Source organism: Callospermophilus lateralis, chromosome 7 (genome assembly GCF_048772815.1).
Source record: "Callospermophilus lateralis isolate mCalLat2 chromosome 7, mCalLat2.hap1, whole genome shotgun sequence".
In the NCBI taxonomy this organism is placed as follows: domain Eukaryota; kingdom Metazoa; phylum Chordata; class Mammalia; order Rodentia; family Sciuridae; genus Callospermophilus; species Callospermophilus lateralis.
Genome location: NC_135311.1, coordinates 102,755,921 through 102,781,369, shown reverse-complemented (window position 1 = coordinate 102,781,369; position 25,449 = coordinate 102,755,921). Strand labels below are relative to the sequence as shown.

General features: G+C 56.9%; 1 protein-coding gene across 3 annotated transcripts in view; it reads right to left on the bottom strand.

The window, feature by feature from the left end:
• Nucleotides 1-444: 444 nt before the first annotated feature.
• Nucleotides 445-25,449, bottom strand: part of Glis1 (GLIS family zinc finger 1) — a 190,390-nt gene continuing 165,385 nt past the window's right edge. For 2 of the 3 annotated variants that reach the window (XM_076862716.2, XM_076862715.2), the window contains 7 exons: nt 19,844-20,005; nt 15,209-15,319; nt 11,608-11,740; nt 6,592-6,748; nt 3,463-3,641; nt 2,784-2,951; nt 445-602 (listed from right to left, as the gene is read on the bottom strand). In XM_076862716.2, the coding sequence (XP_076718831.1) occupies nt 445-602; nt 2,784-2,951; nt 3,463-3,641; nt 6,592-6,748; nt 11,608-11,740; nt 15,209-15,319; nt 19,844-20,005 (1,068 nt within the window). The remainder of the gene's footprint in view (nt 603-2,783; nt 2,952-3,462; nt 3,642-6,591; nt 6,749-11,607; nt 11,741-15,208; nt 15,320-19,843; nt 20,006-25,449) is intronic. The other variant, XM_076862718.2, reaches the window with a different exon arrangement.

Here is a 25,449-nt window from a genome sequence, read left to right as displayed (position 1 = left end):
ACAGCTGCCCAGGCCCGAGGTGGTTTTCACCCAGCTCTCTGTTCTACTCCCTTCAGGTTCTCCTGGTCAGGACTTCTAAGCTGAATCACAGCACAGAATCAGGCCCCAAGTCTTGTTTCCAGTTTTTAATGTTTTTCTTGTAAAACCAAAAATATAAAACTGGCATGGGAATGGGAAATAAGTTCTGTACACTTTATATACACGAGGTCTGTGATTTCAAAACTGTAGGAGAAACAGGAAGACACAATCAAGGGACTGTCACAGGGCCATGATCCCTGGTGGGCACCTCTGAGCCCAGACAGCACCCCCATGGGGGGTGCTGGGTGGCCGCCGCAGCACCCAGCACCTGTGTGGGCACCTGGCTGCTCTGTCCTGGAGCAGGGAGCGTGGCAGACCACGGCAGGCGGAAGCAGCAGCATCTGCAGAATGGCGGCAGGGCCTTCCTCAGGTGTCCGTGTAGATGGAAGGGATGTGACTCAGGCAGTGGTCGAAGGCCCCATTGGGGAAGAAGCCACAGTCCTCAGGGCCGCTGGGCACCACGTCTTCAGATGGCTGCAGTGGCAGCACTGTGGGGCACGGGGCCTCGGCCAGGGCCTCATAGCCTGAGGGCGGGCAGCAGAGGGTCAGAGCTGGAGGCTGGCAGAAGCTGTGCCCTGTCGTGTGTCCAGCTCCAGCCCACCAGCCTGCTCAGCAGCCCTCCTTGTAGGTCTCCCCATGGAGCGCGGCCAGGTGGGGCAGCGGGCACCTGGGGAGGGGCTGGGGGGCGTCCTAGCCTCGCATTCCCAGGGAGCCCAGGCAGCTGGGGAGACAAGCCCGGCTGGCTTGCGGTGGCCCATCCCCCAGTGCTGTGCCATGGAGCACAAGTCGGGCGGGAGGACAGTTGGTGGTGTGAGGACCAATGGTCTAACCCCAGGGTGGTTCCCTCCTGGCAGGGCTTGGCTCACCTCTTCCCTTTAAGTTTCTCCCTACGGGACTGAAGAAGCCCCCAAAATGGAACCACATTTATTGGGCTCTAAGTGCTGATTAAACATCATCTCACTTAAACTTCACAGCAACCCCACGAGAGGGGATTTGCTGTTCCACTTTGTAGCTGAGGAGATGGGCTCAGAGCAGGTAAGACATTTGTCTAAAGTCACCTGCTAGTAAGTGAGGGAACGGGACTCGAATCCAGGTCCATCTGGCTCCAGAGATACCTGGCCCTTCCACTGGTCATGTTGTCTTTGCGGGTGGGGTGTTCAGTGCTCAGAAGCCCTGGACTTGGAAGGATCATCTTATGCAGTTCCTCCCTAAGGACCCTGTCTCAGAGCTGCTGTCACAAATTTGTGTGGCCTACAAGTGAACCTCAGTCTTCCCATCTCTAAATGGGCTCAGGCTGAACTATTCGGAGGCCATAAGGTCCCTCCAGCTTGTTCAGACTGAATCCATTTTTGTCCGGACAGAGTGGTCAGGCAGCTGGCAGTTAAGGCACTGAGCAGGGCCTGGGATGGGTGCTGGGAGGAGGGGAGGTCCAAAGACCCCCCCACCTGGAACAGGAGCTGTTCCCCTCAGAGCTGCTGACTTCAGGCCTGGGATTCTGGTCCAGCTGGACAGGGCAAGGAGGTCAGGATGGTGAGGGCCAGCAATGCTGGGCACAGTGCTGGTGCTTGATCACACACCAATCCACATGCACACAAACACAGAACACGCAGCCCCCTGCAAACCACATGCCACACAGGTCTGTACAAGGCGGGCATCCACCTGCAGGTCTACCTACGCTGTACTCAGACTCACAGGCACACGCATCCAAACCACCACAAACATGCTGATGTACACACATGTACACCCAAGCGAGTCATGGGGTGGGTAACATGCTGACTGGTGCATGACCATGGGCACAGCACAACCTGAGGACACATGACAGGAAGGCGCATGTCCTGGGAGCTCCTTATGCCAAGAACCTCCCTTGAAAGCCCAACTCACACAAGCACACCACACATGCCCACGCAAGCCCCACAACATGGGAAGACTACAGCAGGAGCAGCTGTGTCAGCACGCACAGGTGGACCCATGCACAGATGTGGCCGTGGTGCTTTTTTCTGTTCTTGTCCCTCTACTCCTGGCTGCAGGCACTCGGGACTGCCCAAGAGCCCTCTGAGGCAGGCTCTCAGCTTCCCCTGTGTCGGAGCCTCCAGCTAGATCTGCACCTAGGGCTTTCAGGGAGGTTCCTCTCCAGCTGAAGCTCCCACCCTGACCAGGCCCGTCTTGCTGCTCTGGGCCTGAGTCCACAGTGGTCCATCTGGAGCTCTCCCCTCTCACTGGCTTCTCCACACAAGCCAGGGATGGAGAGGTGGGCCCTCCTACTCCTGGATCCCAGGGCCCTGCAGGAGAGTCAGAAGCAGCCTGAGGACAAGCACAAGCCCAGGTTTCTGTGCCTGCTAAATGGGAATCAGTGTTCGTCTCATTCCAGGCTCTACTTGCAGGGTCCACAGCTGTACCAGGCACACAGTAGGTACTCAATCAATATAAAGCATTGGTTAGGCCAAGAGTCTAATTCTTCTCTGTGTCTTCAGAAACCCCTGAGTCTAGACACACGTAAGCTGGGAGTTTCTGGAAGGAACACTGACCTCTCCAGTCATGCAGTGCAAAGCCCAGTTCTGCAGGGCCCGGGTCTGACTACCTCCCTGTGGGGAGGCTCTGAGTCATAAGTGGGGATGACCTTGTGCACAGGATTGTCCCAGGACAATGTGCCTAAAGCTGAGCCTTGGTGGGTGCTCAGGGGAGGAAGGCTCACAAGCAGGGCTCACCTGAGGCAGGTAAAGGCGCACTGAGGCTGGGGTAGCCATTGGGCCGCAGGGGGTTAAAACCGTGGGCCTCCCCGGCCAGTCCGTCCCCACTGGCTGCAGGCTCTGTGGTCCGGTAGCAGTCGCCATAGGGGAAGCAATTTTGGATGGAGTGGAAACTGCCCTGGTAGCCTGTGGAGGGATGTGGCAGGGCTGCATTAACAAAGGGACAAGGCCAGGCCGGGAGGGCCCGTCACTCGGCCATGCTGTCCTCTCTGAGCATCGTGGTGTAAGGGAGAGAAGGGGATGTGGGGCAGGGAAGGTGCTGGGAGCCCTGGGCTGTTCCCAGCTCTGCCCTGAGGGGTAGGGAGGTGGGGTATCTGTGCTGGAATCATTTGTCCCCAAATGGCACCAAAGTGCATGTGAGCCAGGGGTGCCCATCCCTAGCACTGTCCATGCTGTTCTCTTTCTGGAAAAGCCCTTCCTTGCTGGAAGCCCACTCCTCACTTTCAGAACCAGTTTCCTCCAGGAAGTACCCTGACTGGGCACTCTAGGTCACCCGTCTTTCAGCTCTGCCCAGCATAGACCTCAGTGGCTGGCCTGTCGTTCCTGAAGTGCCCATCGGCTTCCCTGGGACAGGGTGTCACTGCTCTTGGGTCCCCCAGGAATTGATGTGGGTGCGGAGGGCCGGGCCAGGGCTTACCTTGTGGGCTGGGCAGGGGCGGGGGTGGAGGGCTCTGGAAGGGTGGGTAGGACGGCTTGCTGGGGAGCGTGGAGAAGGGCTGGCCACCCGGAGACTGGCTCTGGGAGGATGGTGGCAGCGGTGGTGGGCCAAGCCCCTTTACAGGGCTGACCATGGGTGAGAGGAGGCTGGGCCCCAACCTGTAGAGCACAGAGAGGAGGGACGTCAGCAGGCAGGCTTGGGGGCAGAGGCACGGCCACGGGCGCCCCTGGCTCACAGCCATGCACGGGGAAAAAGGGTAAGCTCGGTCCCCATTTTCTTGTTTGGGTTCATGGACCTGCATTAAGGTAGACTGCAAACTCGGTGTCACGGCTCCAGGTGACCTTGTTACCCTCACGCATTCTCTGAGATATGAGGTGTTATTGGAACAGATCTGCCCTCCAAGGAAAGTAGGACTATGATATGGAGAGAGGCTGGGGATGGAGCTCCTTGTCTGGAGCTGTGCTTGGTCACCTTCTGCTCCCTCCAACTGGGCATCCTACTGTCCCTGCCCCTCCACTGTGCTGCCATCATGCAGCTGGGGTCCATCACTGAAGGCAGGGCAGGGGCAGGCAGAGGCAGGACAGCCCGAGAGCATCCTCCAGCTACCCCGTGGTTGTTGTGTGGTCTCCATCCCATCCGGGCACTTGTGGCCCAGCTCTGCCCTGGCAGTGCCTGTGGAGAGGCCCAGCTCTCTGCCCTCTGGGTCCTTGCTGTCCAGAACAGGGCCTCACATGGCAAACAACTGATAACTCTGGCAAACAGGTTTCTAGATCGCGGTGAACAGCACTGCCCAAGAGCGGCCAGCTCCAGCGGGCAAGCTCCGGCCTTCTCCAGGTTTGTTTTCCTGTGTGACCCTGCCAAGCGCACATTTGCCACCTTCACAGTCAGTGAAGTCAGACAAAACCCCACTCCACCCGCAGCAGACATGTGGGCAGAGGCTAAGCTGCTCCACCTGAACTCCCGAAGGAGAAGAGGTCGCCTGGAGCCCCCTTCTGAGTCATGCCAATGCATCCACCATCAAATGCTTTGGCTTCGGTTGGAACCTAGGGACCTGAACATGAACTCTGGCTGGCCTGGCAGAGGCAAGGGCTCATACCTCGCCCAGGACCAGGAGAAAAACCCACCCTATTTGGCGTCTTCTCTGAGCCAGGGTAAATACATTTGGTCATAAGCCAGGCCCTCTTAGCATATTTTTGAGTGAATCAGATAATTCTGTCAAGCTATTTAAACGTCCCAGCAAACCACTGGGGAGCCTGGAGTGGCCGTTCCCTGTTGACTTTGGCAGGAAAGGGAGGCCGAGTCCCTTCCCCCACTCTCTTCTCAGGGGATGAAAAAGGAACCCATTCAGGCCGAGCCTGGGGCTGGCAAGGGGCACAGGGCCCTCCTTCCATGTTAAACTGAGCGCCAGGGCACCTGGCTGGGGGGTGACTCCTGGCCGTTCTGCAGGCAGATAGAATCTGGTCTCGTCACCACCCTGCCTCTGGCTGCAGAGATTCTTGATGGCACCCACGCGGTGGCAGGCAGGTGAGAATGAGGCAGAGCAGAGGGCGCTGGCCTGAGCCGCGGGGCTGGAGATGTTTGGGGTGGCTGGAGGGTGAGCAGGTGGCCTGAGCTGGCAGGGGGTTCCTGTCAAAGGCACCTATACCAGGTGACACGTAAAACGTCAGGCATGTGCAGCTGACCGTCACCGTGTTCCTAGAGGAAGACACTGAGGCTCAGGGAGGGCTCCGTTTTCTGGGTCCCCCTTTGTACCCCGACAGGATGCCTCGTCGTGGCTGTTTGCTCGCGCTCCACCACAATCTCCTGCAGCTCCTGATGCTCTGCAGTCTGCTCTGCCCACTCTGGACTCCTCTCCAATGCGCCCCCCTCTCTGCCCAGCCAGGTTTCCTGACTTCCGCTGAACTGTGCATTGTTGCCTTCTGGTGTCCCTTCCCCTGTCCAGATCAGCCTGGCTCAGGCTGCCATGCTGCATCCCATCGTCCAGGCTGCTCCACCACGGTCCAGCCCCCTGTTGTGGGCAAGGCACGTTCCCTCCCAAACCCGACCACATCATTGCTCACCACCTTTCAGGACACAGCCCCATTACGGGCCTCGTGGCCTGGCCCTGGTGACCTCTCCTCCACACTTGGCACCCCACACCATGGTAGCATGCCACGCTCTCCCTCCTCTGCCACCTGTCCACCGCACGACTCTGCCTTCCCCGTGGAAGCCTGGTTTAGCACTGCCTCCTCCAGGCAGCCTTCCCTGATGCTCTCCCCCAACCCCAGCCCACTGGGTTTCCCCCCTTGGTACACCTGCGCTGTATGGCCAGTCTCTGCAGGCCTGTCCTCCTCCTGCTCCTCCTCCCACTCGTCGTGATTGGTGGTCCCAGACTGGGCCCAGGGCCCATCCAGTGGCACTCAACAGCTGAACACAGAGGAATGGATGACGAATGGGAGGAGGAGCCCAGTTCAGAGGGTGTTGAAGCCAGGCTGGTCCCAGGCACGTGCTGGCCAAGGCGAAGGCTACAGCTGTGGGGAGGAAGGTGCTGCTGGGGCCAGGCCTTGGGTGACAAATCGGATCAAGTCACTGCTGTGGCAAACAACGATGGCAGGGCCTCGGCCTCTCTGTACTCCGCACGAGCCCAACAGACTTCAGCAGTGTCGGGGTCGGCAAGGAGCACACTGCCAGGTAATCGGTGGCCGCTACGAAAACCACATTGAACGCAGGGACAGCGGCCTCCTCTGCAGTGACCTCCAGGCTGGGCTGTGGTCACAGCTGCAGTGGTCAGAGATGCCCAGGCCAGCATGTCTTCAGGGGCCAAGGAAGTCCAGTCCACTCATCCAATACGAGGAGCACAGAGAAGCCGGGGTGTGGCAGAAGACAAGTGGGGGCACAGGATCTTCCTGGGGCCCCCAGAAGCCAGGGGCCAACACCATCTGCCTCACAGGGTCACTGGGAGGCATGGAAGAAGGTGCCCAGAGAGCGTGGGATGAGCATAGTATGCAGCAAGTGCTTCATAGATGCAGGCTACCCCATCACGCAGAACGCCCAGGCAGCGTGGGATGCCAGGCGCCCACGGATGTGCCCACTCATATCCCCTAAGGAGAACTGGTATGGTGTACATACCCATCCCTGGTACTGTCAGCTGTGGGTAGAGGGGACAGATGATGGTGTGAACTGGTAGTGACGTCCAATGGGTGGTGCCTGGAAGGGACATCATGCGTGGGGGGCAGGATGCCTGGAACAAGCCCATTATGAGGGGCAACGGAGCCAGGATACACACCTGCAGGAACCAAGCAAATATCACTGGGCTTTGGCCACCCCTAGAGATGACTGTTGATGGCCCAGGCACCGCGTGCCTACTTATAGAGAAGACGACAAGAAGGGAAATGAGTAAGGTTGTATTAGAGGAAGTATAGGTGGTAGACAAGGGAGGTGATGACCCCATTCTGTTTGATTTAGGCCCTGGCCAAAAGGCTGTGTCCAGGGCTGGGGCCAACTCTGATGGCAGAAGAGGGCTGGCAAGGGATTGTGAGAAGCACAGGGTGTTCAGACCGTGTGTGTGTGTGTGTGTGTGTGTGTGCGCGCGCGCACGCGTGCGTGTGTGTTGGGGTAGGGGCTTGTATGGAGCAGGCCACTGCAGACCTCTATGGGGCCATCTGGAGACGCAGGGATTGCTCTGAATTTCCCCTGATGGGGACGGAGGACAAAAAGAACTTTGAGAGAAGCAGGAACCAGCTCTCAGGGCTTGGTGGTCCCTTCTGATAGACAAGGCTGCTGCAGGGTAATGGAGTGCCTTTGGATAGAGTGAGCTATCCATCCTCAGAGGTGTGCCAGCAGAGCTTGGGCATCCACTGTGAAAGGTTCTGAAGAAAGGATGATCACCCCAGCTGGCCTGGGAGACCTGTGAGAGGAGCTGCCATGGATGGTTGTTCAGACTGTACACTGCCTAAGGGTCCCAACTGAGAAGTCAGCTGTGTTCTAGTCTCAGATTCTGCCCCTATAGAAGACACTTACAGGGCGATCCCACCTTTTACCATCTCTCCCCCTTGTTAAGACAGGTGGGCTAATAAACCAATGGGGGACATTAGATCAGTCAGGTATTGGTCCAGAGGCCCAGTTGAGAGTTTTAGAACTATTGAGGCCAGCATTCTCTAACTGCCTTCACTGAGGAACCCTTCCTCTGAGATAGAAGCCCGAGGGGGCACACAGCAAGGACTGCCAAGTTTTTCATGCTCCCTATTTTATCTGGAAAAAAAATGAGGCCAATTTTGCCTTCTCTCGTCAATCTAGCCAGGTTTATTTGAACAGAAAGTGGCATCTTCCCTGAAATCAATGCATCAAGGTGATACCCTGGGAGGACTTGGTGGCCCCAGCGGCTGTGGTCTGGGCTACACTGGTGCAGCATCTACCCCACCTGGTCAGTGCCCCCTCTCATGGCCAGGTGTGACCTCTAGAATGTCACTCTGGTCATTGTGTATCTAGACTCATTGTTTCTTATTGCCCGATAAAGACCAATCTGAGAAGGCAGGTTCCTTCAAGGATGGGGTACAGTTTACTTGTCAGTTATTTGAGGTTCCAAGGCTAGCACATCCCAGGCCAGATCTCCTGACCTGGGCCTGCAACTCCAGAGGCTGCTGCAGGGAACTGGGCTTGGCAGGGACTGCAGGGGGCAAGAAATAGACTGTAGCCAGCGGAGAGAATGCGCCCCCTTAAGGTCGGTGTTGGAACTGCTGGACAACGCAGCGCTGGCCTGGAGACCTCAGTCTGTCTCTGGCAGGCACCTGTGGCTGGGCTGAGCTGGGCGAAAGTCTCCTCTGAGACAAGAGTCACGCCCTGCTCATGAACGTATGTGTGCCAAGTTCACTCTCCACGTATGTGGCCTAATCATCTCCAAACTGTCGACAGGGGAGATAATATGATCCACTTTGAGATGAAGAAAGTAATCTTAACAAGATGCATGACTGGCCCAAAGCCACACGGTGGGCAGTTACTCAGGCCTGCCTCCTAGGCCATATGGAAAGAAAGTCCAACTGAGGCTGGCCCAGGAAATAGCAGTGGCTTTGTCTCAGGCTAGATGTCCAGCTAGGGGCCACAGCTCTGGCTCAGGCTTCCAGCTAGCTGTGAGACTCTGGGGTCGGGGTGGGTCCTGAGCACCCTCCAGCTCTCAGCCACAGGCCTCTCCACCGTGGGGATCTCTGATCTCATGGGCAGCACTGCCTGTCTCTCCATCTATCAGGTGCCCTCCCTGCTATGGCCACATCACTGCCAGCTCACCCAGGAAGGCACTGAGGGGATCTCTAGAGGGAGCCTGGCACAGGGCTCTCCCTCGCCACTCCCCCAGCCCCTCCTTGCCTACCATCTTGAACCAATTTGGGGCCTGTCAGCTGGGAAGGCCTGGAGTCCCGATAGTCCTGCTCCCTCTCCCCAGCCATGTGACCTCATGCTTCTCACCCACATCCTCCCTGCCTATCATGGCACTGTGAGTCTGAAGACAGACCTGCCAGGTAAGCTCCTGAGGGTCTTCTACTTGCAGGAGCCTCCCTGCAAACACTCCTCATCAGGCAGGTACGCCTAACTGCTGGCCCTAACATCTGCTCCCAGCTGTGCCTCAGCCATCTACTATGTGGCCTGCAGAAGAACCTGTAGGATGAATCTGGGAATCTAGGGCCCCTGGGTTTGCCTGACTGTTCCTTCCCCGTCCTCACTGTGATGGAAACAGCTGAAGGTCAGGGACCAGCACAGGGGCAGTGTACAGTAGGTGCTCAGTATGGCATCGAGGTAATGTTGGCAGCAGGGCACTAGACTTTCAGGTAAGAGCACAGCCTCAGGTGCAGGGCCTGGCTCAGCCCTGCCTCTGTCACTTCCCAGCAGGCAGGATGGGGCCTTCCAAGTGGCAAGGGTTGCAGTTGACATGCACAGGCCCAGGCCCTCTGCTGCTCCTGGTGCATGTTCTCAGCAGGTTTGGGAAGGAAACTGAGGCACAAAGCAGGGAGGAAAGTATCACTTCCTCGCTGTCTCAGGCCAGAGCAGCAGGTCCCAGCAGGCTGGCATTAGCCTAAGGTCCTTCTCCCTGTGACACTGCCTTTGGTGGACTTTGTTGCTCATCTGTGGCATGGGTGACAGCTGGGGATCAAGTGAGATGGTGTTGTAAAGGGACCAACCCAAGCAGGTGCCCCAGAGATGATGACTGCTGCCCCGAGCCCTGCGCTCATCTGGGAAAACAAACAGCCCTTGGATCTGGACCCGCCACTCTCTTCTGGATGGCCCTGGTTAGTCCTTCTGCCCAGTCCAGATCCTCCCAAGGTAGGAATGCTGGAGCTGCAGGACCTTCACCCTGGGTCAGCCGTTGGTGGTATTAGTGCCCTTTCCTGTGGAGTCTGGGATAGCCCAGGAATCCCCAAATTGGGCTCCAAGCAGTCCCAACCGGCTGTTGGGTGCTGGCCCTTGTGTCCTCATCCCTGGGCTGGTCCTGCTTGTGGTCCTTTCAGCCCTGCCATTTGGGAATTCAGACCCTGTGAGTGGCAGCCATGGTAGAGGGGCCCTAGCTGGAGGGGAGGGAGTGGGCTCTCCTCTGAGTGTCCACCTGAAGAAAGGGTGAAAACCTGCTTCCCCAAGGATTTTGGGGAAGGTTTTGACGTATCTTAAAATCTGTTGCTACTTCAACATTGAGAGGAAAAATAATGAGAAAATTTAAAAAAATGTTTCAAATGATTTAGAGTAATTCAAGAAATCCCAGAGGGTGGACACAGCTTTCTCTCTAATGCCGAGGTTTCTTTGGAGACTCAGGGGCAGAGTGCGGGAACTATCAGCTGGAATCCAAAGGCCATGCTGCCTCATCTGGGCTGGATTCCCAAGCCACAGGGCCAGGAATTCCTGCCGTGGCCTGCAACCTGCCCCATAGCCGGCAGCTGCTGGAAGGATAGCCAGGCTGCCTTGGCCAAACCAGAGGCTTTGGGTGTCGGGTCCAGGGCTCAGGAAGCCCCATTTCTGGGCCAGAGTTTAATGATGAGCTGGTAGTAGGTTTTGGCCTAGTAGGTTTTGCCCACCCTCTGGGAGCCTTGGATTTCTTTTCTTCTTCTTTGTTTTTAAAATATTTTTAATTGTAGATGAATACAATACTTGTATATATTTTTTTTTTCATGTGGTGCTGAGGACCCTAGTCGGCCCCAGTGCCTCACACATGCTAGGTGAGCTCCACCACTGAGCCGCGACCCCAGCCCTGGATTTCTCTTCTGAAGCAGGAGCTGTGCTGGGAATGAAACAGGCCTTCAGGCTACGGCCAGTGCAAAATGGTTTTTTTTTTTTTTAGTACTGGGGATTGAACCCAGGAATACTTAACCTCTGACCCACATCCCCAGCCCTTTTTATATTTTATTTAGAGACAGGGTCTTGCCAAGTTGCTTAGGGCCTCACGATGTTGCTGAGGCTGGCTTTGAAACCTTGATCACTGCTGGGAATACAAGTGTGCACCTCCATGCCTGGCTAAATCGGTGGTTCCTCTGGATCTTAGACCTAGGGCCACAACCTCTCTTCACAATGTTTGGGGCAGTGCTGCATATATCCCCAGCCTGGGGTGCCGGTGACTCTGTGGTGAGGAGGACCCTAGTCTGCCCCAGAGGAGCTCACAGTCAGCCTGATAGGTCGACGGATGGGAAACAGTGACATCCCAGAGTGCTCAGCACTGGAGCAGCAGGCAACCCAGAGGAAGGCTTCCTGGAGGAGTGGGCAGGAGGTGGGTCCTATGGGTAGAGCAGGAGCCCCCTTAGTAAAGAAAGGGGAGGGGAGGCTAGCAAAGGTGGGGTGCTTCGGAGTTAAAAGGAGCAAAATATTCAGGGAATTGGATCCAAAGTGCCAAGGTTGAGACAAGAGGACTCCAAGAGCTCCCAGGCCTGGTGAGTCCAGGCTGAGATGCACAGGATTTCCCTATGGGCAGTGGGAGCCATGGAAGGGTATGGAAGGGCATCTGCCTAGTGAAATGAGCTAGAGGAGAAGATGGGTTGAAGGTCGGGAGCCAGAGGGTGGGTAGGCAGGCAAGTCCAGAGGAGTGGGCGTCCTGTGACAGGTTCAGGCCTAGGACCCAGAGAGCATCACTGCTCTGTGGAATGCTCAGCCCCCGGCCCCACCTCCCTGCACACTTACCCGGGAGCAGCTCCTGGCCCAGGGCTCGACTGCCCTTCCCGTCACTGGCAGCCAGCTGTGTGGACGCGTGAAGCTGGTGCAGGGCCAGACACTCGCTCAGGACATCGGCCTCGGCATCAGGGCCTGCGTTCAGCTTGGGAGCAAGCAGAGAGGGGGCGTTAGAGGCAGATCGCCTGTCCACCAGGTCCCCTTGTTTTAGAAGCAGGTCGGCAGCCCAGGGTAAGCCCCTTCTCCTCCCTGAACCTCAGTTTCCTCATCTGTGACGCGAGGTGATGGTGTAAAACCTGAGGACTGTGTTATTCCTGAGTCCTTAAGCAGCAGACGCCAAGATGGGATTCGATACACCAGGATTTTGAGGGCAAGTGCACGTGTGACAGAAAGGGGACATGGTCAGGGGGGCTGGGAATGCCCCCTGACCCACTGATCCAGGGCAGGAGGGGGAAGTCTTCTTGACTAGGAGTTAGGGGTCCTGTATCTCTTGGGAGGGGGCTGCTTGTGACCTTTGATCCCTGAGGGCTGCACGCAGTCTCTGGCTGGGAGCAGCCATGTGGTATGGCCTCAGCACAAAGCTAGATGGACAGCCAGGAGCAGCCATCCGCCTTCTGAGGTCAGTTGGAGGCGAGCAGCACACACGGTGTGTGCCCTGAGGCAGTGGGATGAAGCACAGCAGGCATGCAGCATCTGCCCCACCATGCCTCTTCTCTGTATAGAGAAGTGCTAGGCACAGAAGAGCTGGGCACAGATCCAGCTGCACCTCTTACTTCTTGCGTACACTGGATAAGTACCTTAGACTCTCCAGGTCTCGCCTACCCTGCTTGTGATTTGCAGCAATGACTATGCTCCACCCCGCCTGCCACAGGAGCAGAGGTAATGGGTACGGTGAAGGAGGCTTTGTGAAGCAGGTGTGCAGGGCTGGCTCGGTTCCAGCTACTTGGGCCTCATGTGGTCACATGACAGCAGGCACAAGGGATTGGTATATGGATGAAGGGACCTGGCTAAAAGCAAGCCTGGACTGGGCTGCACACGGTAATCCAAGCCAAGCTTGCCCAACAGCCTTTGGCTGTTCCCAAGGACAGTCATTTCGGAACATCTCCACCTCTCCAGAGGAGCCAGAGTGGGGATTGCGGGGGCACCCTGGGGACCCTGGATGCTGAGTGGCAGCATGTGCATGGGATGGAACCCTGAGCTGGGCTGTAGAGCCCGAGGCCTGTGGACTGATTTATCGGAACACTCCCTTGACCCAGGACAAAACAGTCCCAGAGCAGGGGAGAGCCTTGACCCATGTCCCGGGCAGGGGCTGAGAGCGAGTCTCCAAGGATGTGTCCACCCTCCCAGGCTGAAGGTCGACACCAGCCTGAGGGAGGCACGCCAGGCCCAACGCATGCGGGCTCCCAGCTCCCTGACCCAGCAGCTGTTTTCCATGTAAATGAAGTTTCTGGCAAAAGAGGCCAAGGCATGTTCCTGCAGACCGCAATGTCGATGGGATTAGGAACAGCGGGAGAGGAGAATTAAGGAAGAAAAGCATTTCTAATTCTCTCTGAAATGCAGCAGGGCTGCCAAGGAGTTGTCATAATACAAGGGTCGCTTTACCCAGAAAGATTCATCATCCCGTGGCTCCTAATGGAGGCTTATTGTTGGGAAGTTTGCAGATCTGCGGCCCTAAGTCCCTAAGGGCTCAGGGGGAGCCAAGCATGGAGCCTGGGAAAACCAGGGCAGGATTCCTGTCCTTGGGCACTGGTCCACTTGGGACAGGAGCCTTCCTGACCGGGAGCCCCAGCCTGCTGAAACCTGGGCCATTTCTTGTTCCTACTCAGAGACTTCCACTTGAAAGTAGTGCTGAGCACTCAGGTTCTGCAGACAGACAGGTCTGGGATAGAACCCTGGCCCTGTTACTTCTGGCCTGTGTGATTCTGGGCTGGTTTGTTAACTCCCTCTCAGCCTCAGTCTCCATCTCTAAAATGGGAATAGTGTCCACTTCTAGGGTCACAGGAGGTCTAAAAGAGATGCAGTATATGAGACAGTAGGTACAGTGCCTGAGCCATGGAGGCAACTGCCCTGAAGTTCAGCCCCTTCTCTGACCACGTCTATTCCTTCCCATTCTACCACTTCCAATGGCTCCCCATTGCCTACAGGGTAGAGCCCCAGATCCTGAGCCTGGCTGTCCCTGCCCATCATGAAGCCCCTCATTCCCAGCATCCCAACCCTGTCTGCGCCATCTCTGCATCCAGAAGGCCTTGGCAGTTTCAGTGGCAGCTATATCTGTGGTTCCTGGGACAGTGTTTGGAGCCTGATGCAGGTTCCCTATATTGAGTTGAACATGTTAATAAGCTCTTTCCCCTCACCCTCCTGTCATACTGGTGGCCTCTGCAATCCTCTTCACCAAGACTAACTATGGCAGCCCAGGAGGCTCTGCCACATCCCACCCCGGCTTTCCCGCCCTGGCCTGGCTTCCTCAGCAGCTCACACCCCTCCCTGGTCCAACACAGAACCCACTGCTCACTTCTTCCTGCAAACCTGGCCCCTAGGTTCTCTTTCTTGATGAAGGGGCATCTCCACCCATGCCATTGCCCAAGTCTTGTCCTGGGTACCTACTGCTCCACTGCCCAGCCTAGCCCCTCCTCACTCTCCCCAGACCGACTTCCACCATTTCTCTTGCTCCCAGCAGTGGCTTCCTGGCCTTGGAATTCCCTCCCTCTACCCCCAGCTCATTTTATACACAGCCCAGAGGCGTCTCTCAGGTGATATGTCCCTTCTCAAGAGCCTCTTGCTTCAACTGTGCTCTGGACAGAGCCCAATCTCCTGGGCACAGCCTTGATCCTACAGTGGGTACCCTGGGTCACTTCCTCTCCTCCTTACCATGCTGCCCAGCCCGGGCCAGACAAGTGCCCATGGGCCCCACACATGCCACAACCAGCAGGCTCTGGTCCTTGCTCAACACTGGTCACTCCGGGGAGCACTTTTCTTCCCATCCCCATGCTCACGCTTGCCTTGGAAAGAAGGACACACACACCAGCTTTCTTTCCAAGCTTCTGTGCCCCCTCTTCAGTCCCCACTGGTGACCTTTAAAGCAAGCCCTTCACTGTCCTACCCCTCTCCACAGTTGAAGAACAGGGAGCACCAAGGCCGAAGGACCTTCTCAGAGTCACCCAGCTAGCAGCGGAGAACATGCAGGTGGCTTCAGAGTCCACCCCTGACCACTGCTTCCTGTGGCCTCCTGCTCCCAGGCAGACAGGCAGAGGCCCCCTTGTCCAGGCCCCTGACCACTCTCACACCCTGCTGTCATCTGTATCATGCTGCACTGAGTCATCCTGGGGACTGTGCCTTTTGTTTTGCATCCTCAGTGTCCAGCACAAGGACAGATGTCAGATGCTCACTGAGGAGCCATAGGGAGAAGGTAACAGGGCGAGGGTTGGGGGCAGCCTGGGCAGGTGAAGTCCTATTGGCTCGGATGAGGACAGGGTGGGAGGCAGATGGACAGACAGATGGGCAGTGGCACTCAATGGTGAGCACACACAGGCAGTGTGGGTGCCTGGCCTGGTGCTGGCCTGGCGGTAAGACGCAGTGCGTCTGCTGAGTGGGGCTGGCTCAGAGGCCACCTTACCTTCTTCCGCACCTGCTGCTCTTTGGCTGAGTGGGCTTTCACATGCTTGCGGAGGGAGCTGGGGTCCGTGTAGCGCTTGGAGCAGCCGGGGATCTGACAGGCATATGGCTTCTGTAACATTAGAGGGACACAGAGTCAGTGAGTGACCTCAGAGGTCAGTGAATGACTCTGAGGGCCAAGGTCCTTCTGGGTGACCTACTGTGGGAGGAGGACGGGGTGCAGGGCAGGTTATGGGCCTCAGGTGTGCAAAGGTGCCTGGCCCAAGAGTGAAGGAAGGACTCTGTCTCCTTCTCCCACCATGCTGGGACTTCTCTTGTGGGGCCTCACTTTTCTCCTCTGCAAAATAGGGACAAATGAATTCTATGGGTTCCTGGGGGCGGGGGGCACTGCTCTGACAAAGGTGCACCCTTTGAATCACGCAGCTGCAACAAAGCAGTGAGCTGACAGGAGCCCTGCGAGATGCTGCCCACAGAGGAGAGGTGCAGCACAGGGCCAGCCTGGCCAGCCTTGCCCTTTCAAGCAAGCCCTTCACTATCCTGCCCCTCTCGACAGTTGAAGAGGGAGCATAAAGGCCAAAGGATCTTCCCAGGGTCACCCAGCTAGCAGTGGGGAGCATGCAGGTGAGTTCCAACAGACCAGGCTACCCAGGTCCTCCCCACACAGCTGCAGGCGGCCCCAGGGTGCTGGCCTCCAAGAGCACACGAGAGCTGGGGCCGTTCCCCGTGTGTGGGGAGTGGGCTGGTCCTTCCCCCACTGCTCACCTGGAAGACAAGAGAGGACTCCTGCCCCCGGCTCTGTCACATCCCCAGACTTCCCATTCTCCTTCCTTACATAGCCAGCCGTGCCTGCTGTAAACCCCGCAGTGGCTCCATGGTGCTTAGAACACAGACCCTCACCTGGCAAGTATGCCCTTTTGAGACCAGGGTCCTTCTCCTGTCTTCACCCCTTCTCCTGTCCCCACCCTATCCCGTGCCCCCCCCCCACCTTTCCCCTCTCTCTAATCTGTCCTTGAACCCTGCTCCCTCCACTGGCCCAAGCTTTGGGCAGCAGTGCTGTCCACCCTGGGATGCTGGGTCTGTTCAGAGGGACACTGAAGAAGATGGATCCCTCTTCTGGTGCAGAAGAGGGACACTGGATCCCAAATCCCAGTAGAAGGTGGGACTCAGGGCTCTAGCTGACATCTCCCCAGGGGCTTCCATAAGACCCTGCTTGGGGATTCTGGCTGCTATTGGGGCTTGAAGTTCGAGAGGCTTCCAGTCTTGAACATGTTGAGTGGTTCTGATCCCCGGGAACCCCCTGACCTGGGCCTGCAGGGACAGAAGAGTGAGAGCGTTCTACCTCTCAGCTCAAGTCCCGGGGACCTCTGCCCTGTCAGACATACCACATGTCCCCAAACCTCAAGGCAACTCTGCCCCTGCCAGAGTGAGGGGCGGTGGGAGAGGTGCCACGGCCCAGGGACCTCACAGGGAGGGGAAGCAGAAAGAGACGACCATACCTTGGAGCTGCCGCAGAGGTCGCCAGGTTAATGAATGGAGGAGAGCAAAAAGAGAGAGACAGCAGTGAGAAGCTTGCCGAGGCCAACAGGAAGGCAGGAGGGGGAGCCCTGCTCGGACCACCCACCGTAGGTCACGCATGGCCCCCCTCAACCCTCACTTCCTAGCCCTGACCTCGACCCCAACACCTCTGGTCTCTCTCACAGGCCCTGACCCCATCCCAACGCACACATTCCCTTTCTCTCTCTTCCCCTTGTCCCCATGGGCACTGCCCCTGAGCCAGCCCCTGTCCCTTGAGGATACTGATACAAATCCACACACTTCGTCAAACAGAGCGCGACGTAAAAGGCACACTCTCCTGGAAACAGGGCAGCAGGGCCCATCTCATTGTTAATTTTTCCAGGGCTTGACGTGTCTAGAACATTCCTGAGGCTCAGCTCCCCTGTGAGCTCTCAGGAAACCCTATGACTATCCCAAGCCAGCAGCCAAACCCAGGCCTGGAGTCCCCACACAGGCTCCAAAGCCAGGGCCGCTGTATTCCTGTTACTAGCAAGGCTGCCTCTCAGCATGTTTGCAATGGACCACGGTAGCTCACCAAGCCCTATGGTCTGCTCTCTGGGTGCAGGCACTTTGCTATGCACTGGCCATCCATGGTCTCCTCTGAGTCCCATTTTGTGGAGGAAGAAATGGAGGCCCACGAAATATACCAGACCTCACAGCCAGAGTACATGTAACCAGGACACCTTCGGTCTGCAGGCATGAGTGGTCCCAGTGAAGCGGGCAAAGGAGAGATTACCATCCCACCCGTTTTGCTAATGGGAAAACTGAAGTCTAGAGCAGGACAGCAGCTTATTCACATCCACACAGGGACCTATGGTGACCAAAACTCAAACCCACGCTGGATGCCTGGGGCATGGCAGAATGTGGCCCACATTTAGTGGGTTAGTAACACAGCAGGAAAGGAAGGGCTGGACAGACTACCTCTCTACCTCTTCTCAAGAGGCAGGTATTTTACCTTTGAGGAAATAAGCCCAGAGGTAAGGTAGCTTTCCTTAGACCTCTGGGACCAGAACCCAGGTCTGGTTCTATCCAATCTGGAGAAACTTTCTTGCCTATGGAGGACACTCATATTCTCCAATGCTAAGGGGAGCTAGGGACTGGCTGGGTCCCTTCTGAAAAGCAAGGCCCTGCCCCACTGAGATGCTGAGGGTGGGTGCTGAGATAACAGCACCTGGGGAGATGCATGGGTCTCTATGCAGGGAGCTGAATGCAAGTGGAGTGCTGGGCTTGGTGGCTGCACCTCCCATCCTTCTGGGGACCTCTTGGGGAGATGAAGGCCTGAGACAAGCCAGTGGCTCATTCTGCCCTGACATGACCTAGCTCTTGGAGCTCTGCTCACATACCAAGTGGGGACAGAAGCCTGTTGCTTTGGGGCTAGATCCAAGAAATTTAAGGAAGGAGGAAGGAGCTAAATCAGGGTAGGTAAGTTACTGGGAGGTAGGGAGGGGTCCGAGGTTTGGTACTGCCTTGAGACTTCTGGGGGACATAACCAGGGATCCTGAGGCACCAACTGTATCTTTCAGGGCCTAGGCAAGGGTGCCAGGGTCCCATGGATGAGAAGTAACCAAGGGGCAGGGGATTTGTTAGAATCATTTCTCACTTCAGGTCCCAGCGTAGCCTTTGATAGTGAAGACTGGAAGGTGGTAGGGGTCAGCTTTCGGTTGGGGATGGGGTTGCTCATTGCTGCTCTGTCCCCTATGCTTAGCTCTACCCCTCCAGGATGCTGCTATGTCAGCTTTTTCCAGCAAAAAGCACTGGACTTTCCTGGGTGTAACCCAGCTCTGCCCCTGGCCTGCTGTGGCAGAGAAGTGACTCGATCTCTTCCAGTCTCTGTTTCTGGGTTTACCAAATGGGGATAATGGCCCTACACCTTCAGTTGTCACAAGGATTGAACTCTGTGTGTGAGTGAGAGAGAAAGACACACACTGTGGAGGGTGTGGCCTGGCCCAATGAGTTCCTGTCCCTTCTTCCCTTTCTGGGTCCATTTTCCCAGCTATAAAATAAAAAGTTGGTATCCCTTCCACTTCGGTCTCTGCTGTTTCATGGCCACCAACTTAGCCTGGTGGCTTAGTCACCCTCGTGAGCCTGTTTCCTTAACTGTGTATGGAACAGGCTGGGCTGGCCCGCCACTCAGACCTCCCAGTCCCCACCACAGAGCTCCCCAAAATCTGCAGGAGGAGCAGGCCCAGCTGTGGAGTTTGGCCGAATAACCCAGTTTCCTGAGGTGCGTGGCGGCTGGGGTCCTCCCAGAGCATGTGCCTCCTCACCCACGGCCAATAAGGCTGTCACAAGGTCTGGATCTGAGTCAGCTCTGCCACTGTCCAGCTGTGTGATGACCATGCAGAGGACTGACCCTGAGCTTGCTTCCTTCCTTTGACAAATGGGCTAAGGACCCCTGACAGCAAGCAGCATGGGGACTGTTTCAGAACCCATGTCTGTTAAGGGCTGAGGTCTCTGGGGAGGACTTGGACCAACCTTGGGATACAGCTGCAGGTTACCCCCTGTCTGGCACAATCAAGGCAGGTGGAAAGACCCGGGCCTCTGGAGGCCAGGTCACTATGGCTGAAGCCTAGACTCTCACGCTGCCCCCTCCACTCCACCTACAGTCCTCAAGGCTCAAAAGGTGGCCCTGGAGCACCTCTGCTCATCCCCAGGATGGGGTGGGAAGAGCAGAAAGTGGCTTGCTTCAGGTGTGGCAGATGGGCCCCCAGGAGAGGATGGGAGGAAGGGGTCCCAGATACGCAAGGATGCTGGGGCCTGGGCTGGTACCCATAGGCCAAATCAGGGCATCTCAACTGGGGGACCCTATTGAGTTTGCCAGTTTACACTACCCCCGGAGGGACAATTAGCAATGTCCACAGATATTTTTATCACAATTGGGAGATAGAAAATCTCTAGATGGAAGACAGGGCTAATGCTAAACATCCCATAATGCACAGGACACCCCAGACCCCTGCCAGAGAATTACCCTGCTCTACCTGTCAACAGGGCCAAAGGACAAGAGCGGGGGTTCTGCACTAGACAAGTTGTGGGGGTGGCCTGTGTGCAGCCCCCTACCCGCGGCCTTCCCCCTCAGGCCTACCGTGTCAAGGTGGGTGCGCTGGTGCTTGGCGCGGTCGCTGGAGTTGCTGAACGCCTTCTGACAGCCGGGGTGCTGGCACAGGTACGGCTTCTCACCCGTGTGGCTCCTCAGGTGGATCTTGAGGTTCTCCAGGCGTGAGAAGGCTTTGCTGCAGCCTTCAAACTGCAGGAAAGGCGTGCTCTTAGCCCTAGGGGGGCCCCACCCTGCCCATCAGCAGCACCCGTTCAAGTCTGTCTGCCCTGCCCAAGCCTCCAGGAGCTCTGGTTCTGCTCTACAGAGGTGCTTAGGGCCCCAGAGGAAGGCATCCTGGCTTAGAAATATACCAATGGGGCTCAGGAAGGAAGTGCTTTCTGCTCTGGACTGGGAAGACCCTTCCCAATGCCATGGGCATTGACTGTGCCACAGCCCTTAACAGGAACTCTGTGAGGACTAGGGTGGGCGCACATCTTCGCACAGAATATGGAGGCCCAGGTCTCAACTTGAGGGCACCGTGCCGGGGAGGCTTGGGCAGTGGCCTGGACCCCTCTGTGCTGCATTTCCCTGTCTCCAAACTTGAGGCCATGTGGCCACCATCAGGGATGACAGGAGCCCCCAGGGCTAGGCCACTGAGTGTCGAGCAGCCTGTCCATCTGGAGCGCAGCCCTGATGCCAACTGATGTACGACTAATAAGCACATTTGTACACTGAAGTGGCTTTGATTTATCATCTGGCTGTTTAGCTGTCCTGTGCCCACCACATACCAGGCCCTGTGCTTGGCAATGGGCATTAGTGGGCACAGCACAGTTGTGTCACATTCCCGGATGGGGCACATATACAGTGTGCAGAGGGGCCATATGGTGGAGGCTGAGGAAAGCAGCTTGGGGCTTCTGCCAGCCCCCACCCCCCTTGCAGCCCTGGCGCCTGTCCCTGCATCCCCTGCCCACTGCCTTCTCTTGTCAGGGTCCCCTAACATCTAACTTCCCCTGCCTCTTCCACCCCACTCTCCACACAGCTGCCCACCCTCCTGCCTCTCTTGGTATCCACCCGACATTTTAGGATGTCAGGAGCCAGGCACAGGCCAGGAAATTCCAGTCTGTTCATGCAAGTCACTCTGCAAGGTATGTCCTCTCTCCTGGCCATCCCGTAAACACCCATTCTACCTTCAAAGTCGAGCTCGAGTGCAGGCCAGTGCAGGCAGAAGACCCCAACCCTTTGGTGTGACTGGCTGCCCCCTCCCCTGCTTCTCTCTGCTGCCTGGGCCTGTTCCAGCTGGGCTGATGCTCTGGCCATGAAGGTGGATGGGGTGGGAGTCAGCAGTGGCTGGCACCTCTTGCATCCAGGTGTGGTACGTGCAATATGTGGCACCAATGTCCCCATTTCAGAGACCTTAGTAAAGGGACCTGCCCAAGTCACAGGGCTGTGACAGGGCAAAGACAGGACACAGGCCAAGTCTGATGCCAAAGTCTAGGTGGCTCTGTAATTCCTGGTGTCTTCCCAGGGGCAGGTAGGGAGGTGACCCTAGAGGAGGAAGGGGCCACAGGCAGGATCCCTCTGCTAAGCCACTGGCTTCAGGCTTCAGGTCCAGGGTTGACCTTCAACTGTGAGGACCTGATCCAGATAAGGACATATGTGACTCCTGCCCTCTGCACCAGGGGCCTGGGGTGAAGTGGGGAGCTGTCCTGGGAGGGCTAGAGTTCCTGCAGGCCTGCTCTTCCACTCCCTCTTTCTGGGGCTTGTCTGCAGGGAGAAGAGGAGGATGACAGTGTCCAGAGTGTGCATCCACATTTGGAACCCTGACCCCCCTCTTCTCTGCACTGGGCACCCATTTTTTTTTCTCTCTCTCACCAACTTTTAAGGTATCTTATGTTAGCAAATTAGGAGGTGGTGCCAGGAAAGGACTGAGGCACAAGTCAGAACCTGTGGCTATCTGGTTTATCTCCTTGGCCCTGGGGGGTGAGCACCCCCAACCCCAAGCAGTTCTGAATACCCAGTCATTTGGGGGATGAGGCTGTTCATTTAGGTAAATTGGCCCTAGCCTGCGCTGGGGAACCAAGATGCTGAGGAGGAGGGCACCCACACAGGAAACACACTGTGGACAGGTTCAGGTGTATGTTCTAGGAAGCCCCCTTGGCTGCTGGTGACAGGTGTGGATGGAAGAAGAGACAGAGAGCTGACAGCAATTATAGATGAAAGCCACCAAGGCTCAATGCGGGGGAGAGGCCGCGGATAGAGCATAGGCTAGGACAGAACCCCCTGGACAGACACAAGAACAAATGACCAGAGACAATGAGGCCTTGAAGGCCCGGGCACAAGTGTAGGCCTCACTCTGTTGGGGTTAGCCCAGGGCAAGCCACTCACAGCTGGGCTTAGAAGGGGCTTCCCTACCTGCTTCCAGGTGTTATGCCTGCCCCGTGCACTGAAACCTGAAGTAAATCCTGAGTGGGCAGGATGGGCCACCAGTGGCCCCCTGCTCTGGCCTTCTGCCAAGTTCATCAAATGAGGAGGAAGAGGCTGGGCTGGAGAGCGGGCTTCCTCCTGGCAGCCGGCTCATCCCTTTGTTCCTCCCTGGCCTGTGCGGGAGGGACCTGGACAGCAGAAGGCAATAACTCCTCTGAGCTGCGTGATTTTTCTTGACTTCAGGAGAGTCCACCAGACTCTGGAGATCAGTATATCATCTTCCCAGAGGGGTCTGCACACCCCTGTCTGGGCCAACTCTCCATCTCCACACACTCACTTCCACCCCCTGCCTTTATTCAGACTGGGCCCCTCCTGGGATGCCTTCCCTTCCAACTCCCTGACAAATGAATTCATACATTTTTCAAAAAATACAGGATCCTCAGCTTGGTGTTCACATCCTCCAACATGGCCCAGCTGCCTCTCCCATCTACACACACTCCCCTACTCCGTGCCGGCCACAGGGTCGTGACTGCTCTGAACCTGTCAGGGATCCCCATTCTGCAGGCCTGTGCTCCAGCAGCTCCCCAGGCCTGGAGGCCTTTCCTTCCTTCACTTACTGAGCAAGCATGTGCCTGGTGCTTAAGTGTCACTTCCAAGGAGAAGCCTCCTACCTGCCCCCCACACTGTCCCCACAACACCCCTGAGCTGGTGGATAGAAGGATTCGCTCGCCCCACTTCCTCCCGTTGCACCTCCAGGCTGAGCGCCCTGAGGGTAGGGCTGGATTCCGTCATGGGGCAAAGGGGAAGTTAGCAATGTGATTCCCGGGGATGAGGGCAGGGGCTGCCAGCACAGGGGTCCATGCTCATGAGGACACTCCTCACCCAGTATTTGGCAAGGTGTCCCAATACACGTGCATACATGCTGATGCCCCAGATGCACCCTGAAAGTCACAGAGCTGAGCTGTGGCCCCGACAGAACAAGCAACTGTCCAGGATGTCCTGATGGGAATGGCCCATCCCTCCAGGTGGACCGGGAGAGCTGCTTGATCAGGACAGGTCTGGGAGGAGGCTGCTACAGGGACCCCAGGAAAGCCCATCAGGAAAGCGTCCAGACCTGCCTGGGCCTGAGGGCATGTTTGGCTGCCTGCCAAGGTCCCTGTAGTTCACCCTATTCAACAATTGCACAGATGGGGACAGAGGCATGAAGAGGAGGAAGGGAGTGACCACTGGGTCAACACCTGCTGTGTGTCCAGCTCTGCTGGGCCTGGTGCAGTCACGGACGTGATGTCTTCTCTCCACAGCCCTCTGGGCAAGTAAGACTGTGCTCACTGTCAGATGGGAGCTGGTCTCAGGGGCAGTGGCACAGTGGTCACAGGTATGGACTTGGCTGCAGACTGGCCATGTTGCTGTCTTTGCTGATCCACTTACTGACTGAACTCAGGCAAGTCACTTCAATACTGTGGGCCTCAGTTTCCTCATCCGTACAATTGGGTGAGATCTACCAACTGTGGAGGGTGGTTGTGGGGATTAAATGAAATAATGCCCAGCAAGCGCTGACCTTGGCACCAAGATCCCGTCTTATATCACTTAAGGTCACAGACCAGGCAGATGGTGGTCTGCCTGGCACGGCAACTCCTTGGGCTGCTGGTCTTCTGCAGAGTTGTGCATGTGTGCGAGTCCTCCTGCTTCCCTGACATCCTGTTTCTGCCACTCACTCCCCTTCCTGCTATCTGGGCTTCCACACCCTGCCTCAGGATCACTGGGAGCATGAGGCTCTGGCCTGGGCTGAGGCAGGAGCAGGCTCAGGACTGGGCTGCCCGGTGAGGCTGACAGCTGTAAGTTCCTCAGGAGGGACCACAGGAAACACAGACACAGGAGCCCTGGCTTAAGGATTCCAGACGAGGCCCTTTTACCATCGTGGGAGCCCTGACAGGGCTTTACAAGTCTATTTCTAAACTGTGACGCTAACCAGTCCCCTCCCACCAAGACCCTCCCAGGGATCCTTATGCCTGATACCCAGTCAGCGCCCCCATCCTGGAACTAAAGTGTCCAGACTTGAAAAGCAGACAGCCCCGAGACCTTGGCAAGTCCGTGCCCCTCTCCGGGCCTTAGTTTCTTTCTCTATAAAAGAAGATAAGAGCAGCCATCTCACAGAGCTGATCTGAGGGGGAGGCCATGTGCACACCCCCCTGGCTCTCAAGACAGGCCTGTGTCATCACAATTACCGTGGCAGTAGCTGTTCCTGCCATGCCCTCAGAGAGGACTTTGGCCCTGGTCAGCTCTGACCCCAGAAGTAAAGAACAGAGAGCCCTGGTCAGTGCATTTGCTACTTGGTCTGGCCCAGCCATGGGAAGCCCTGTGGGTGCCAAGGAGAGTGTCCACTTCTTCAGGGGTCAGAATGTCTTGAAGGGGTCCTCCCCACTGTGTAGGGCTGGGAGAGCAGCCCCCGCTGATGTGTTGTGGGATATAGATGCTTCCAGAATATAGGTCTTGGAGCAGGAATGGAGCCAGCAGGCACATCCTTGGATTTGGCCTTGATTTCCCCCAAGGGTATGAAAGAGGGTCCCTAAGGCAAATGCCACCCGACCCCTGGGTATCATGATGATTTCATGGGCTCTGTATTCTAGGGGGTGCCTAAAGGGATGTAGCCCTCTTGACATCCCCCTCCTTCCCCAGTCCTTTAGGGAGAAAACTGCCGTAGAGCCCAAGACTGAAAACCGTCTTCTCTGCCAATGTCCAGATGACCAGCCTGGCAGAGTGGACCTGGGCCCCTGTGGTGGGGTGGGAGAGGGCTTGCTCCCCATGTGCTGGGGCTCTGAGCCTGGGCCAAGCCACTGTTAGAGCTGCTGTCTCTCCTGAAGGAATGAACCGCGGATCTCTAGCCCTCGGTGGGACAAGCCCCTGCTCTGAAGCTTCACTCATGTCTCCATTGCAGCCATCGTGACTCCATTCATCCTTCTGCCCACTCACTGCCTCTTTGATCCCTCAGCTCTTGGCCCATGAGTGACGCCCTCTTGCCTCCCGCACTGCCCATGTGGTGCTGGAGCTGGGACTCTGGGGCAACCAAACCCACCAAAGCCCCATGACTTCACACAGCAGAAAGTGCTCGGAGCTCTAGGAAGAGGCTGATCTGGAGTGTGGGAGGGGGCTGGGCAGGATTTGGAGCAGCAGGGAGCCAGGAAAAGCATTTTCAGGCACAGGGCAAAGAATGGTTGAGCACAGGCAGGGAG